The sequence below is a fragment of the Meles meles genome, chromosome 2 (assembly GCF_922984935.1).
Source record: "Meles meles chromosome 2, mMelMel3.1 paternal haplotype, whole genome shotgun sequence".
NCBI lineage: Eukaryota > Metazoa > Chordata > Mammalia > Carnivora > Mustelidae > Meles > Meles meles.
Window position 1 is genome coordinate 113,908,172 of NC_060067.1, and position 17,500 is coordinate 113,925,671.

Genomic DNA, 17,500 nt, shown 5'->3' on the forward strand with positions numbered 1-17,500 from the left:
CATCGTATTTTCATTTTCTTCTCACCATTCACTCAGCTTTCCTTAAAGTGATCTGGGAGGATTAGAAATTGGATTCAGAATTGGTAACTGAAAACATGGTGATGACTGCCACCTAACAGCTAACAGCCTTTTCACAGACTGTGTGGGCACCAGTGTGGACACTCACCTCCGCTAGAAGGAAACAGCCCCATCCTCCCATGAGCAATACAAGCTCTTCCAAGGCAGGGCAAGATTTTGGGTGAGGTATCCAAGAAACTGTATAAATCATTCCCCATGTTCATATATACAATTATTTTAGGGATTTTACTCTCTCAACTCTCAACCAGTAGAGCCTTTCTTTAGGAAAAAGTCATGGATTCTGAGTTTAGGACCCTCTGGAAATTAGACATTCCATCATTTTTTTTAAAAAAAGATATTAGATACCTTCAAAGTAAGCATTCAAATGGTGGGATCAAGACTTTTTGCTTCTGGAGAGGAGCAAAGGAGGCTCTTGTCTTACGGATCCCCATGTCTATCACTGTCAGGACCACAGCGGCTATGCTCTGGGTCCACTTCTGTAGTCGGTGTGTGAGGAGGGGAGCCAGGAAGGTGCTCACTAACTTCCCAGGATTCACAAGCCTTTGCCAGTGTAAGGTCTGCCCCCATGGGGCCAAGCAAATCAAAACTATACGAGGATCTGCAAAAGACTGTAGAGAAAGTAGAAGACGTTTACATGTTGAATTTTCAGTCTTCAAGTTGAATGTGAGCTTTAGCTTTTGCTGAGCAATTGCTCTGGACAAGTGATCTGTTTCACATAGAGACCTCAGTACCGGTCTAAGGCCAATGAGGGGAAGGGTGACCATGGGATCAGCTGAAAGGAAACTGGGTTTGATCCATCTTCTTTGAGAATAGAGGAGCTTTTGTGAATCAGAATGCTGTCGCTTAAAGCCAATTATTTGTAAAGATGATAGTGGTCAATGAGCATTAGATTTTATAGATCCAATAAGGAAAAATATTTTTATTATTATCTCAAGGTAATAAAACATTTTTTTATCTTCCGAGTGCCTCATAGGACCAACTATTACACTTTGGGGTTTTTGTTTTTGTGGGTTTTTTTTTTTTAACCTTACTGAGCTAATGTTGACTAAAATCCTTAGAACTTTGCCTCTGTGCAGTGAAGTGCTGTTTCTCTACCCTAAGAAATCTATTTGTATAATCTCTGGCTGTAATGATTACTTTGAAAGATTTCCCTTGCATCTGTAATGATTTTTTTTTAATGGAATAAGGCATAAGGGGAATAAATACATTGCACCCAACGTTAATTTAAACGTGCGTCCATACAGGTCAAGTTAGCCAAGTGGAGTCATAAGTATTTCCCAAATTCATGCCTCAAACCTATTTTTGAAAAGCAGGGAGATGGCATTGTAGGTCACTATTCCCTACAAACTACGTCTGACAATTTGCTCCCTGATCTGTCAGACATATTGGCCCCGTGGTGGCCCCCATTGTCAGAAAGCTTACTTCAAAACAAAACAAAACCTGTCTTCAAAAGAGAGTTTATGGCTCCCAGCTTTTCTGATAGGCTTGTCCCCTCCTTGTATTGAGCTGTGGTGGGATAGTCATGGTCTCAACTCAACCAAATGTAATATATGCCCTAGACCCATTTTAGAAAGGCTGAGAGAGGCATCACCAGGACAAACCAACAGGAACTCTACAAATATACTTGTAGCCAAAACCACACAACTGTAACAGGCCATTTCCCAGTTGGCTATATACTTAGACTCCCAGGTACTGAGGAACCCTTCTGGAATCCCAACTTGGGAATCTCTGCAGAATGTCAGAAGAGTTAGCACCCACCTGTTTTTGAGACGAAAACAAGGAAACTGCCCCAAGATACAGTCAGTGGCCCACCAGCCGAAGTATTTGCTGCTCTGTGTTTGCTGCTCTACACCAGTCTCTTCACTGGCCATTTCAGATTTGTGCCTCAGCAAGACGATAAATTGCTGGAGGCCATCAGACTTCAGGATCCCTTCTAAATATTCTTGAGTTCTGTGTGTCAACCTTCAGTTCCAAAGATCTATTGGAATTTGGCACCATCAGAGCTGCTGTTGAACCTGATGGCACGGACCCTGGGGGGAACAACCCATATATTTGGAGTTCAGAATGGGACGTGTAGACAGGTATTGCTGGGCCGTAGCTCAGGAGTTGATGAGTCTTGACTTCGGCACTGTGGTGAGGCAACATCCAGGAATCACAGCCTGAGCTATCTTCTACCTGTTAAGACAGACCTGTCTTAGAACTGCTTAAAAGACCGAGAGATCAACAGCCAGTGGAAAATGCCTTTGCCTTTCTATATTCTTAAAGTCTCATGTGACATAGGGGCAGGAGCTCAAGCGCATACCCCTCCTGGCCTTGGGGAATAAAGAGGACAGCAATCAGTGCAAGTTGAGTAAGTGATTTGCATTCTTCCCTTCACTCTTCCCTAGATCTGCTACTGATAGTGATGCCCTTGCACTCCAGACAGAATGCGTTTAGCCCAACTGCAGGATGTATCCCGCGCGCACGTGTGTGTGTGTGTGTGTGTGTGTTGGATGTGTTCGAGTTGAGGTTGAGCTGTTGCAAGTTGGTGACCTTCCTCTTTGCTCCTTCTAAAGAAGACAAGCAGTGTTTGTTAGAGAAAAATCCCCAGCAGTCTGTGGTGAAGAGCCTGTGTCATCCACCCGCTGTTCCCTTTGGAACAAGTTCAACTACAGAAATGTCGGATTGAGATTTTGTGCTTTGTCATTTTTCTTTTTGAAACACGACAACACAACTTTGGCTTTTCAGATGTGGAACACTTCTTTTGTTGCTGTGGAGTTCCCTCTTGCTGTATCTTCTATGCAATTCCTTTTCTAGAAAATCCCTGGCGGAGGAGTGCTCTCCGGGCATCCCATCTGCTGTGCCGCTGTGTGGTGGAGATGAGGGCTGCCCCCTCTGGGTGTGGCCCTTCTCTCTCCCGCTGCCTCTCCCCATTTTTTCCTGCAGTCCCTTGGTTTGTAAATTGCCTGCATTTATTCCGTCAGCCGACATGTACAAAATGTAAGAAAGAATTTTTAAACAGGTAATAAATTATATTTATAAGCAAGAGCGAGTGCTACCTCCTTTGTTTCTTTTATTATTATTATTTTTTTTTAGTAGGATGCATGCCCATCGTGGAACCCAATCCAGGGCTTAAACTTTCAACCCTGAAATCAGGACCTGAGCTGAAATCAAGAGCTGGACACTGGGGCACCTGGGTGGCTCAGTCGGGTAAACGTCTGCCCTCGGCTCAGGTCATGACTCTGGGGTCCTGGGATCGAGCCCCTTATTCAGTGGGGAGTCTGCTTCTCCCTCTCCCTCTACTTTTGGGTGCAGGTGCTTTCTCTTGCGCGCACGCCCGGTCACAAAGATAAAATCTTTAAAAAAGAGAGAGAGAAAAAAAGAGTCAGGCACTTAAACAACCAAGCCACCGAAGCACCCCATCCTTGGTTTCTTCATAACAAAACACTCCTCTGTGTGAAGAGTCACCCTGTGTCTCTTCATTAGCACAGAGAAGCTCTTAGACTCTGCAAGGATGGTAATCACAGTCTCCCTTGGGGACAGGATGGGGTTCTGGAATCGGGGTTTCTCAAGCCTCTCTGCACATTGGATCACCTGAGAAGCTTTAGAAAAGCTGACTCCCAACACCAGAGATCCTGACTTTACACTTCCGGGGGGTGGTGTGGTTACTAGGAGTGTTTAATGCCACCAGGTGAGAGTGATGAGCACTTAATGGGGAGACCCAGAGTCTTAGAGGCACAGCATCAGAAGGCTCTGGGGAACCAAGGGATATGAGCTCCCACCCTGAGAGATCTGATTTCAAATGACATTTGCAAGCAACTGCACTACTGGGTAGGAAAAGAAAGGTGAGCCCAGGAACGCAGGACACAGAGGGGCTGGAAAAGTGTGCCCACAGCGAACTGTGACTTCTTTTGAATGTCGCCAGCTCTGTATCCTGTGGAGCTAATATCAGTAAGGAGAAGCAATATTTACGAGCACCCGCTAGGTGCTTGGAGTGGGGCCTTCCCCTCCTTCACGTATTCATCTCGTTTGTTCCTCCGAAGAGCCCTTTGAGACGGGTATTTTTAGCCCACGTACAGGGGAGAAAATGGTGCTCAGACTGTGTACTTCCACAGAAGTGAGAAAGTGAAAACCGTGGAACGTGAGCCAAGTTGATCAGAATCCCAGCGCTGGGATGAATTCTCTTGGCATCAGCGCAACTAGTTAAACACAGCCAATTCTCATGAGAACTCCCGAGTCCCAGTAACCAAGATGCAAGCCTTCCTATATGCCCTCCGTGCCCAGACAAGTCTGGGTTTCATCTCTCCTGATCCCGTCTCCCAAAGAGCTCCTCAAACCTTAACTTTCTACGCTGCCTTCCAAGATTCAGGAACCATCACCTAATATCACCTAACACTTCCCCCCTCCCTTTGCAGAGGGCTTTCTCTTGTCCGAGGGGACACTGGGCAACAACAGTGGCCTCAATCCTCTATACCCCACAGATGTCACAGTTGGGAGGAAAGTTGGGAACTTTCTCCTACTCTTGTGCTGCTTCCAGACCACTGCCCTTCTGTGGCACCCACTGCTATGGGCTTCGGGCCAGCAGGCCCTACCGGCCCCAGTCTCTTCTCTCTCCCCTCACAGACTGCAACCCTCCCACCTCCCACCCCCGTTCTCACAGCTGGTCTTCTCAGCGACCCAGACCCTCAGTGCCGCCCATGACCACCCACCTGTCATTTTCCATAGTGCAATTTTGAGCTGTTCCACTTCTCCCCGCCCGCTGACTACCCTACCTTTCCTCTAACAACTGATGACTGTGGCTCCTACTTACAGAGAGCATAGAAGCCATCAGACCATTGCCTTGCTCTCCCACCACCAAACACACAAACTTACCTGCATGGCTCTCTTTTACACATGCCTGTTCGAAGTGCGATGTTTTTGAAGACAGAAAAAAAAAGGCACAACTGTAAGATAACAGACATGTTCTTTCCAAGGGGAGAAAGAAACCATTTTATTTCGGGGAATGTTAAAACAAAGCCATATACAATTTTAACAAATACAATGGTTTGTTCCCTAGTCCTGAATAATTACAGTATATACAAATTCAATAAGGCACTGGTTCCCCAAAAGAACACAAATGAATCTTCTTTTGAAACAGACAGACAACAAAACCCCTTATATAGTGCCAACTTCTCTCCAAAAAATATGGCACTGTGGTTTGTTTTGTTTTACAAGAGGAATCATAATTGCTAAATTAAATCACTTCTGATACCCCTTCTTTCATTCCCACTGCTATGTGACTGGGTTTTCGAAGGAGATGCAACTGCAGAACTATTCAAATTTAAAAATTTCGACTTCTTCCAGTGCCTTTCTGCTCACCAGCAAAGAAGAACCAGAACAGACCAACAGTGTAAACCACTGTACCTTCTAATGAATATGCATGACTCTGAGGAACATGAAATTCTGTCATTATTCAGTATTTCCTATACCTGACTACACAACTGAAATGTGTCAAAGGATTCCTTGTAAATCAAATCGTGACATGTTTTCCAAGAAGCTTTATGTTTAAAGAATAAAAAGAATGGTCACTAGTGACTTCGGAGTGGTGCTGTCCAGGAGCCAAGGGCCTGTCTCCTCATACACAGTGTTCATAGCACTGTCACTTGTGACTGGACCAACTACATACTTTCATAAATAAATACTATGTTTCATTTAGTACTTTATCATCTATAATATTTTACTCTCTAATCCACATAATGGAGTTGTGCCAGACTCCAAGCTGAACATAATATTTATATATACATATATATTTATATAATATGTACACACATACATAAACCATAAACCTGAACATCTTAGCCTATAAAACTTTTATTACTAACGACTAATATTTTAGGATTCCCTTGAAGGGGAGGGAGTGATTAGGAGAAAAATTTTAGACTTTGAAAGAGTCCTGAAAGGAAACAATTGACTACAATAATTTCCACGTTCCCCCTTATTCTATTGAAAGACAAAACAAAAAAACTAAAATTCACTTCTAAGCTACTAAAAATTTAAAAACCAAAAAGGATTATTTGGAAGTGAGTAGGTAGTCTCTGTAAGAACAATTTAGTATTCCTTAAGCAAGGTGGATTTGGGTGAGACACAAAGAAAAATCTACTCATAAATAAATTCCTATCTCATTGAAAGACTCTAATAACTAAAGGGACCTTTTTAAATATCTTGAGAATAATTTTTAAATGTTCATAGTGAGTAAATCAGTTTGAGAGTTAGAAAGTAAGCTATAGATTTTTCCAAAACAACAAATAATCTAGAAGAAATCTGGATGCTATTTTGATTTCTTCCCTTTCTTCATTGGAACTAACACCTCTCTAAAAATCTAGTTTACTTTTAAATCATCACCTTCCCACAAAATATTTTGATATGAAGTTATCTATGTATAAAAATTTGCCAAAAAGAACACAAATTTTTAATCAAAGATGTAAGCAAGCCCAACCTCGCTTAAATTTGGAGAAAACCAAGAAACACAAACGCGTCCCCACTTAACTGGCATCCATGTTTACTCATGTGTTTGTAGATTATCAGATTAGAAGCACTGAAGCTTCTCTCCACGGCTCAGATGATTATCACGCATAGTTCTAGACACATATTCTTTCTAAGCTATCACAAAGAATACAATTTGATGCAAGGGAAAGGAACCTTTGTTTACACTGCTATTCAGGTGATTTTAATATTACTACAAGCAGCATTCTAATTACAATTATATTTGGAAACAACTGTTTGTGATCTTTAAAAACCAGAAATTTTGTTCCTATTCAAGGGTTAAGAAAATCTTTCTTTGTTACAAACAAAATGCAACTACGAGGCACTGGGAAGTGAATGCTTAGAATAGAGAACACCAGTTCTCCTTGTGTTCTCCTTGTGTTCTCCCCAAACTTACGCAGGGCTCACAACCACTCTGCGCTCTGAGAGGTTTTCGGGATGAACAAGTCACCAGCTGCAAGCCTCCTTCAGCAGTGAGGGGAAGATCTTCTCATTTTTCTTGCAGCTGTCCAATGTTCAAAAACCCTCCAACCTTCAGGCACCAGGTGGTGAAAATGTGTTATAAAACAGTGCCCCCTAGAGTATTCTGGAAGGAACGTCCTTTTTAAAAAGACCAAGGAGAAGCACTTCCCAATTCTTCACTGAACACTGCAGGATTTTCAAAGAAACAAAAGAAAACCAAAGAAAAGTAAGGAACTGTAAATGAACACAGTTGAGAGGGGTGCTCATAATTCTGAGCTTTAAGTTCCTGTTGCTAAGGAATATTGGCCCTGTCAATGATTTGACTCACATTCCTCCAAAGTTTAAAACCCCGAAGATGAGGAGGTGAGGAGATGTTCTGCACAAGTGCCACAGAGAAGAAAAAATATATAAATAAAAAGTGAACTGAACATCACAAGAATAAAATAAACCGAGTCAGCACTCCTCTAAGACGTGAACTTATCATGTAATGTGTATGTGCTTGATCCGTATCTATTTTGGAAAAACAAGTCACAGCAGCTACAATATTTTGTGGCCTCCACTAGCTCTTTCTGCTGTCCCATCTGGAGGTAATATTTATATTTTTTAAATTAAAATTTAGTTAAATTAACCTAACATGCTTTCCTCTCCTTCCCTTCACTCAGACACAAAAGAAACTGTCCTTGTCTATACAAAATCAGGTATGCGTCCTTTCCCCTTGTGGTTCTGAGACAGGCTCTTCTGCATATGCAAGAAACAGGCCATTTGTACCCCTGCCCTCATCCTCTGTCCTACTGACACATCTTTCTTGCAACACAGGAGCAAAGTATCTCTATTTTAAAGAACCTTGTTTTCAACCCAGCTGACTGCGAATTTATTTAATATTGATCCTTTCATTTGAGAGATCAAAACCAGGCATGCGTCAATTCTCTGCACATAAAAAACAACTTTGTTTGTGTTTAATGAAAAGGAAAGGACTTCACCATGGCAGAAATGCCTTAAAAGAATCAGAAACACAAAGTAGTTCTGAAGAATGGCATCGACACGTACTACTTCTAACAGAGTCACAGAAAACCTTCATTGTTCTGTGTCGTCTGAAGCTACAAAAGGGCACCCACGGGAATCCCAAAATGTGGCCCCACACAGGTGGTATTTGTGCCCAGGTGCATTCACATTGCTGCGGCAGCCTCTGAAGGCAGGGCTGGCCAAAGGAGGCAGAAGCAGGGAGATTTTCACATGAGTTCCGTTCTATGTTCTCAACTCCACAGACTGTCTTTTGGTATGCAGAGTGCAACAAAATTTCACTAATGGAAAAGGGTATTTTAACATTTACCTTCCAGCAGAATTTCCGGGAAGAACTTTCGTTGCTATTATTTATTAAACTGTAACAGTATAAACCTTAAAACTTCTACATGACTTGTTCTATTTTGGCAAAATTAAAGCATCTTTCGGGGAAAAAAAAAAAGACAATCCCAAAATATGGGGCTTTCTTAGAAAGCAACATGCATCATGTATCTTGAAAGAGTTACCCAAGCAGTTTCTCCCTCCTACAGACAGACACGATGAGAACGTGTTTCTGGGAACTTCTCTTTGTCCAGGCTGCTCCCTGAGAGGTGAGGCTGAACCCACTGGGAAGCAGGATGATGTTCAAGGCTTGTACTGTGGATACTTCTGGAACATCTTCTGCTCTGCCCACGAACAGAAGAATATCTCCTGGCTTCCTCCAGAGACGCTTATTTCTTCTCCTCACATCAGAGTTTAATGTCCTGGGACTCTGACATTTTGGCTAGTGTCTTCTTAACACGTAGGGCTGTCAGTCTTGATGCTGGATTGTGAGCCCAGCATTCCATCATGAGTTTTCCCATCTGTCTTAGACACTGTGGGGAGGGAAAGGAAAACAGGAGTAACACTAGAGAAATGTATTATCTACAAGGATGCCGTCGGACATGTGGCCTTTAGTGTGTGGTTTCTGGAGTACAAATATATTTTTCAAAGATACTCCTAAAACCATGTAGACAGAATTCCATAAAAACTCTTTTCTCGTGCAAATTCTAAACAACAAAAACAGATTTTCATGCCTTCCCTATGACAGCAGCAAGCAGGTGGTTTTGCTAATTGTAGAAGAGTGTTTTTGAAGTTGGTCTTAACCAAATACAAAAATACCCAGGGAGTCTGTATTCCACTGCATACTCCTACATTGTTTATAACACTTGATAAGCTAAAATCTTTTATCTAATTCCATACTATTCAAACAAACATGGTTATTCCTAAATCACAGCTGTCTGCTCCAATAATAGCATCGCACTGTACCATTTAATAAGATTAATGACCTGTGCACAGCCTCACTAAAACTTTCTCCTGTGTTCTCCTGTGCTACATCAATTACTGGTCTTCCTGTGGAAAAGCACAATTTCACTTCATTAGAAATCTGCAGTAAAGGGATTCTGAGTAATACCAATGCCCATAACCACCCTCAAAATAATATAACTCCAGCATCTCATAAAGTTTTCTGCATAGCTCAATGGAAAACGTATGCATTATTTAGCATTTCAGGAACGAGACACCAAACCAATGAACAAAAGGTTATTTTTAAATGCATTGAACATTAAAGAATTAGCTTATCAACAGTGCTCTTTCCATGTGTTTGTGTTGGCTTTGCTACATGTTTGATGAGGTGTGTTTGTGGCTGGGCGTTGTGTTTTATCCTGGGGATGCTTCAAACTCATCTCTGAAGATGTCTGCCTGCCAGAGGGCTCTGAGAGTTGGTGAGTTTGCAAGTATGGAGGTAGATGGGCAGGATGTCGAGGGTGACATGAGACAGGAAAGGCAAGGCCCACCCAAATCATTTCCTCCTTCTGAACAGCCCCTTTTCGGCCCTGGTTAGCTTTCATCCCTGCATCCTGAGAGCCAGGCTGAATATGGATTTCTTCAAAGGGCAAACATCAGCCCTACTAACAAAGACCAACGGCGCAGTCTGGCAGCCCAACCACAGATTGTGTCCCTTCTGTGTAAAGAAAACGAGATTCTGCAGATGCCTATATTTTCTCTCATCAAGATGAGAGAATGGTATACACTGCTCTGTCATGGAGAAAATTCATGGTGCTTTAAAGACGCACACAGAGAAATAACGTCCTTTAGGCAAATGTCAGGATAGCCTAAGTAAATGGAATAGTGTTACCTATTGTCCAGGCTACGGGGAACCACCCCCCCCAATATACTTTAGAAATAGCAAACTCAAGTTGGCAAAAAGAAACAGATAATTTAACATATGACACCAATGACTGCGGCGAAGAACCATTACCAACACCATCAAAACAAAGGGGGAGGAGTCCTGTAATAGGTATCTGGAATCTTGGCAAGAAGAGTCAAGTCTGTTTAGAAGTCTGTCGTGGTCACACATTACCTCAAGGCTTACCTCATCACTGCTCCATCGGTTGGGGAATGAGGGACGGAGCTTTTTGATGCAAACAATCTCCCGCATGTCCTCGTAAGAAGGGTCGCTGGGCACAAGGTCATGATATGGAAGCTGGTATTCTTCCACTATACCTAGAATATGGGTTGTTTTTAAATTATTGCTACTATTAATATCTTCTGGGAGGTGGAAATGAAAGTCTAACATACAGACTGTTCTCAAAGCAAGTACTCAAAACACATTCAGGCTCAAAAAACTGCAAAGTAAGTCTTGAAAAAAAAAATGTGCCCAAATGACACTTAATCTAATTAAAAATATAAATAGAAAACCTAATGAAACATATTCTAACAGGTTTTCAAGTGTTTTTTTTTTAAATTTCCCAAAGCTAAGTAATACAAGCATCTCAAATTTATTTCCAATTTTTTAAAGGGTCTTATATGCCAAATTAAAAAAAAAATCTACATTAAATCTCAACGCGAATTTGGCAGACACATCCCAAACTCATACCGCATAATATGTGACTGTTTCTATTACTGCAATATGAGATTATGAATCTCATAATACATTTGGCAGTGTATCCTACTTGAACAAAATGTGAGATTTACATTTTTTCTGCTTAATCATAAGAATGCATTTTTCCAGATTTAAAATTTTGAAAATTATACACACCTAAAAATATTAACCATGATTTTTTTTAGGTGCAAGGACTGTCAGATTTTTATTATTTTCTTCTTTAAATTTTCTGTATTTCACCAAACTTTCTACAAAAAAAAATACATCACTAACAGAAAAAATTGGTATTGTTGAAAGAAAGGTTAAGGAATTCAAGTCTGTGTCATCTTAGGAAAATGGACCTTATCGTGACAAATTCCATCTCATTTTTCCTAGTACCTAGTTTCTACCTTATTCCTTGTGTCCTTTAGAAAAGTAGGCTACTTTTATCTACTTTTCAACACTATCTGATTAACTCCCCACAATAATTATAAGCAGCCTCTGTCCTTAAAGGATGTCACTCTGAACAATTTATCTGGAGCACCTTCCCTCCCTATCCTAAATCATCTATTATAGAAATGTCATTGCTTTTTAGTGGAACAAGATGATACTATCAAGCTGGCAGATTTTATCCAACTCATCATTAAACTCGCTGGGGTGTACTCGGACAAAATCTGGAGTATATGCCCTTTCCTGCAAACTCAAGCCCATACATAAAGGACCAGAAGGTTCAAAAGCTTCCTCAGACCATTCCCACTCACCATTTATTCTGTCCCTCACTGAGACCACACAGCATGATTATACGTATCTGTGTTCATCGTTCCTTCTCTTGTGTTTCAATTCTACAGGAAATACTAAAGGCACAAGGCCTAATGAATGGCGGATGCTCACTTCACTTGAGTTCTTCCTCCCTTTCTAATTCTCAGGACAGTGGTTCTAGAAAACGCTTGAGGGCAAAGACCATCTATCTGACTCCTCTCATGTCTCCCTCAGTGCCTAGCACGGGTGCCAGTGCCCCGCTGGACTGATACACCACAGTGGGGTAAGTGTACATACCACCACAGACACAGCGAACCACATGAATTTATGAATTAATCGAAGTCTGTCTTTGAACTACAGGCCTTACTTCTTTCTCCTTATTATGCAATTATCAAAATTTCCATATGGGCTGCCACTTAAGGGTGTCTGAAACCTCAAGAATTCTCTTTTTCTTCCCAAGTTTAAAAGACCTACATCCAAAATCTACTTCACCCAAAAGTACCTAGACTAGAAAGACAAGCCCGTAACTTCCAACATCTTCATAAAGGAAAGTGTTAGACAATAGAATTTTGTGTGTTTTGCCTGTCTGGAAAGAGGAGACAAATCTGCTTGTTAGGAGCCTACCAGGCAAATATGGTCTATACCATGTATCAGCAAGTATGCTGTATAATTTATCTTACTAATTTCTTAGCCACATGTTTATGAGATAGCATTATTACCCATATTATCCGGATGAGAAAACTTGCTTTTGAGGGATTTACTAATTGTCCAAGGCCACACAGCTGGTATGGGGTCGAGCTGAGAATCGAACAGCTGTGACAAACACTAACCAATCTCATAAAGAGATAAGGCAACACCTTAGTGCTTCTCAAATCTCCACAGGCAAAGACAGACCCAGTAAAGCAATTAAAATCCTAACTTTTTTCCTAAGGCTGGCTTGTTTAAGCGAAGGATCGTTTCTTCTGTATTCTGACCCAGAGGCTTCCAGATACAGGTTTCCTGTGGCCTTGTTTGCTTTAGATGTTCAGGAAAGTGTAATGAAAAGGTAATCTTGTACTCTACTATTCCTTCAGCTTCTATAAACCAATCCTGAGTGTAAGTATGTTATTCCAAAATAGGCTCATCTACTCTTTATAAAACATGAGGCAAGGCATAGACAATTAGTTAACTTATATTTTCGTTAGCTCTTTCCTTCTTCAGAGAAGACAGGAGATTTACTCACTGTCTGGTTAGGAAACATTTCCCATGTTAACTTTCATTTTGGAGTTCTCTCACTTGAGAGGAAATGCGATCTATTTTAAATTAAGCTCAGAATAGGCTCAGAGCTCCCAAGTGATTAGAAGGCATTGTGTCACTGCATCACGATCTGTCTCCCAAAGTATAAATGCTGGTGATTAACCATCTCTCCTCTCTATTTAAGTCTGAATCTATTTTTTTTTCTTAAGATTTTATTTATTTGACAGAAACACAGCGAAAGAGGGAACACAAGCAGGGGGCTTGGGAGAGGGAGAAGCAGGCTCCCCGCGGAGCCGGGAGCCTGATGCGGGGCTCAATCCCAGAACCCTGGGATCATGACCTGAACCTAAGACAGGCACATAACTGACTGAGCCACCCAGGTGGCCCTAAATATGAATCTAAATAGAAGTTAAGCCTCTACCAACCAAAAGCAAAGTATTAAGTAAGAGCTAAGATATGCTGAATGCTATTTATGTACCAGGCAGTTTTAATTCTTTTTAATTCACTTCCTTCTTAAGATGAAAGAAGGGGAACAGAGCTGAGTCACTTGTCAGAGGTTCATGGTGGCAGGTCCAAGAGTGAATTCCAGTACCAGTTCAGTGTTCACTAGACTTTCAGAACCTCAGGCAAGCTCAAGGTCTCACAAAAGTGAGTTTAAACTCACTTTTAAACACAGTTTAAACTGGCCATGAGAAGCAACAGCAGCAGCAGCATGGTTTCTAACCAAGCCCGGCCATGAGTACGACCGTCAACAGGATACTTGTCACTGAAGAGCCTAAGATTCAGCTTCTCACCTAAAAAGTGCTGGAATCTATTTAAAGGCAGACGATGCAGCAGTAAACTAAATACAGCAAACAATAATAATGCCCCTGAATACTTAATAATATCTTCTGATATCATCTTACTAGCGAATCCTTGTTTGCAGAAAAATTATCGTGACCAGCAGTACATTCTTATGCTTTAATTTCCTTTCAATAAAAACTGATGTTTTCAAATTGCTTTATGAAGAACTACAGAAAGTCAAGTGGGGGGAGGGGTTAAGAAGGGGTCTCTCACCCCACATCTCTGTCTCTCCCTTTATCTGCGAAGAGGAAGCCACGGGGGATGGGGCACTGGAGCTGGGGACGGGCCCCAGCAGGCTGGGGAGGAGCAGGAAAAGAGGGGGTCAAATAGAATTCTAAGAGGTGAAATATCATTTCCTGGGGGAACTGTGACTGCACTGACAGAAATAAGGTAGAAAACAAAAGAAAATCAGATTTGGGGACAATATGATAACTCTGATTTCTGACCAGAATGCAAGGGTCTCTGGCAGGTGCAACGGCATCCCTGTTACTTACCTCCCGACACACATCTCCTAGCAACCTCCCAAAGGATGAGTCCAAAACTGTACATGTCGGCCATAATGTAAGACTGAAAGTGGTTTCTATTTAAGCTCTCATCCAACACTTCGGGAGGCATGTAGCGTTTGGTGCCAACTCGGGTGTTGGGTGGGATATCAACTTCATTCGTATCGCTGAGGAAAGAGTAAAGCAAAGCACTGTCAGCACTGAAAAGGACCAACACATGACAAATCAAAGTGATTCCTGAACCAGGCTTTCAGGCAAAGGTGAAGGGATATCTTTTCGGGGAATAACATTTCCCTGAAAAATATTTCTTGCTGAGAGTTATATTAGATATTTGCAGGTAAAAACCCAGTGAAGAGGGCAATCAAAGGGAAGCTGCAACATACAAGTTTGCATTGGCATCAAGTATAAACTTGAAATAATTGCTAGGTATCTAGTAAATGTCTACAAAGCATCGTCTTCCCTTCCTATTTTCATAGCATGGTTCTTCAAACTGGCATAAGTACATGCCAAGGTGGTTTGTTTGAGACAGTGTTTCTTAAACCAAGAGTTGCAAGGTTTTTAGAGGTACAAACATCCAAAGGGGGAAGAGAGCCAACAAAGACCTGAAACTGTTTTACTCTGATAAGCAGGACCCATGACAAAGCTTTCTATGGTCACCATTATTTCATCAACCAGACAACACGTATTTTTTAATAAAAGGAGGAAAGGAATAACTGAATATAAAACCAGCAGCTCCATCAAAGTTTCAGAACGCAACCCACTTCTTATCACTTCCCCCATCCCTGGGGATGGGTGGACCCCGATCTGCAGGATGGCCCTGGGAACCACCAACTCATCCCAGTGGAGCAGGAGCTAGAGCTCTGCAGGAGATGACTCAAGCAGGGAACTAGCGTCTTTCCATCAGCTGATGATTAAACAAGATGAGATGTGTAATCTCACAGCCAGGACAGTGTGAAGCCCATATCAGAGGCGTCACTGACACTACATCAGTAGAAACCAGTGGAACTAAGAAGAGCAATAAACCCCAGTTTTGAGGTAGAAGCTATCAGACAGAAAAGGGACAAAAAATTGGGACGCCTGGGTGGCTCAGTTGGTTAAGCATCTGCCTTTGGCTCAGGTCATGATCTCAGGGTCCTGGGATGGAGCCCCGCATCAGGCTCCCTGCTTGGTGTGGAGGCTTTTCCCTCTCCCTCTGTGATTTCTCTCTCTCTCTCAATCTCTCTGTCAAATAAATAAATAAAAATCTTTAAAAAAAAAAAAAGAAAGAAAGAAAGAAAAAGAAAAGGAACCAAAAAGTCATTATCAACCAAGGTTTGTGGGCAATTGTGGATAAACCTTGTTATCTCCTGATTCTTGAGAATTTTTTTTTCTTTTCATCACACTCCACTGAATCTCATGCATTTACATGGTTTTTGTTTGTTTGTTTGTTTTTACTCAACAAGGAAATTACATATAGCAAATATCACAGTTATCAGGCTGTGCCACAGGCGATACCAAACTTTCCTAAACACTAGTGGCTTTTGGAAAGAATCTCTGCGTTTGATCTTATTGCCTCGATTTCTAGTTTCTGAAGCATAAAATACATATGTCACTTTGGAAAATTTAAAGGATGGCAGATGTCTCTCGCAGATCTCCAAACTGTTAACATTTACTAAAACGTAGAAAGCTTCATTCTTAGAACAATTTTAAATTCATTTCCAGCTAAAATCTTCAATCTAAAGCCATTACAACAGACGGGCCCCAGTATTCTTATTAGGCTCCTCGGGATCTTCCAGGAGCAACTACTCTGAAAAAGCCTTTTTTGTTTGGTTGATTGGTTGTTTTGTTTTTTAAATAAAACTTAAAGTGTAAGTTTTTTTAAAAGGAAAATAAAAAAGCCTTAATCTATAAATGTAGGTCTTAATGTTCTGGGCTCTAAGAGGCTCATTTTCTAGAAAAATGTGAATTCCTAGTATTTACCAGTACAATATAACAGAAAAATGTCATTTGTGTACCTAAATAGTAAATGATAAGTATAGAAAATGAGCCAAGAAATAACTTCATGATAAAATGGAAAATATCAGATTTAAAAGATGCCACAAAAATTCCATCTTTAATTATACTGACATCTCTTCTGTGAGCACATAGTAGGCATTTCACTCATGTGTCATAATTTGTAACTCTGCATCATCAGAGGAAGACAGCAGGGGGCATGCGTACAGAATTCCGGATTCCATGCCAAGGAACAAATATGGGGTCTTGCAGATGGAAAGAAACTGGTAAAGGGCCTAAATTATATTCCAGAACATAGACTGGGAAAAGAAACCATGAATAGTCTTAGCATGTGCCCTATAAGAGTGTATTTAGGCCAAAGATACACTTTGACCACAGCTGATAAAGATTTTAGGTGATTCCTTCCCATTCTTACTCTTAGATCCTTTGGGCTTTATTTGGATTTGGAAGGTCAGGAAGGGCTAATAGAATGTGTGACATGGAAACATCTATTGGAAACAAAACGGTAACTGTTATCTATGATAGAATAAGATCTGTGATGGGCAGACTAGACAGAGTTCATCCCTAAACTCTCATTTCTTCAAACACTGAACAAATACACAATCAAGGATTTTGCTGGTCCATCGGATTCCCAAAAAACAGTTTCTTATACAGGCCATGAAGCTTGGCACTACTGTCCTTCCTCTACCTTCTTCTCCCCACCCTTGGTGTTGCCTTAGTAGTATGTGAATAAATATCCGTCTTCCCACCTAAAAGTGTAAACTCCTTAAAGCCTGAATATCTGGTATAATCATCTGTTACAGCTCTAAAGGGTATCATCTCAATCCATCTCCATGTATAATGTACTTGCACCTAGTAGGTAAATAGTATATTCTCAGTGAAAGAAAGAAAAGGTTTGTTTGCAGTAAACTTTGCTATGAGTATTTGGAAAAGAAATATAAAAAATCTCTTTTGTAGATAGACCATAAAATGAGACATTACCCATAGGTAAAATGATAAATAGAATTTTAAGTCAATTTTGTAAAAGATTACTATGAACCTAATGGCAAATGCCTTTAGCACTATATTTAAATGACAAACATGTTAATTAAAAGTAATTCATATCTGATGTTATTAAGGGTCAGAGCCTCCAAGATGTACAGCTCCATCCCTTCTTTTCTCAGGAGTGTTTCTATACTGGAAAGTAATTAAACTGCATTTCTCTTTCAGGTTCTCAGTAATATTA

General features: G+C 41.0%; 1 protein-coding gene across 3 annotated transcripts in view; it reads right to left on the reverse strand.

The window, feature by feature from the left end:
• Nucleotides 1-5,027: 5,027 nt before the first annotated feature.
• BMPR1B (bone morphogenetic protein receptor type 1B) overlaps nucleotides 5,028-17,500 on the reverse strand; it is a 161,784-nt gene continuing 149,311 nt past the window's right edge. For all 3 annotated transcript variants that reach the window (XM_045998455.1, XM_045998454.1, XM_045998453.1), the window contains 3 exons: nucleotides 14,275-14,450; nucleotides 10,454-10,584; nucleotides 5,028-8,915 (listed from right to left, as the gene is read on the reverse strand). In XM_045998455.1, the coding sequence (XP_045854411.1) occupies nucleotides 8,790-8,915; nucleotides 10,454-10,584; nucleotides 14,275-14,450 (433 nt within the window). In that variant the 3' untranslated portion in view covers nucleotides 5,028-8,789. The remainder of the gene's footprint in view (nucleotides 8,916-10,453; nucleotides 10,585-14,274; nucleotides 14,451-17,500) is intronic.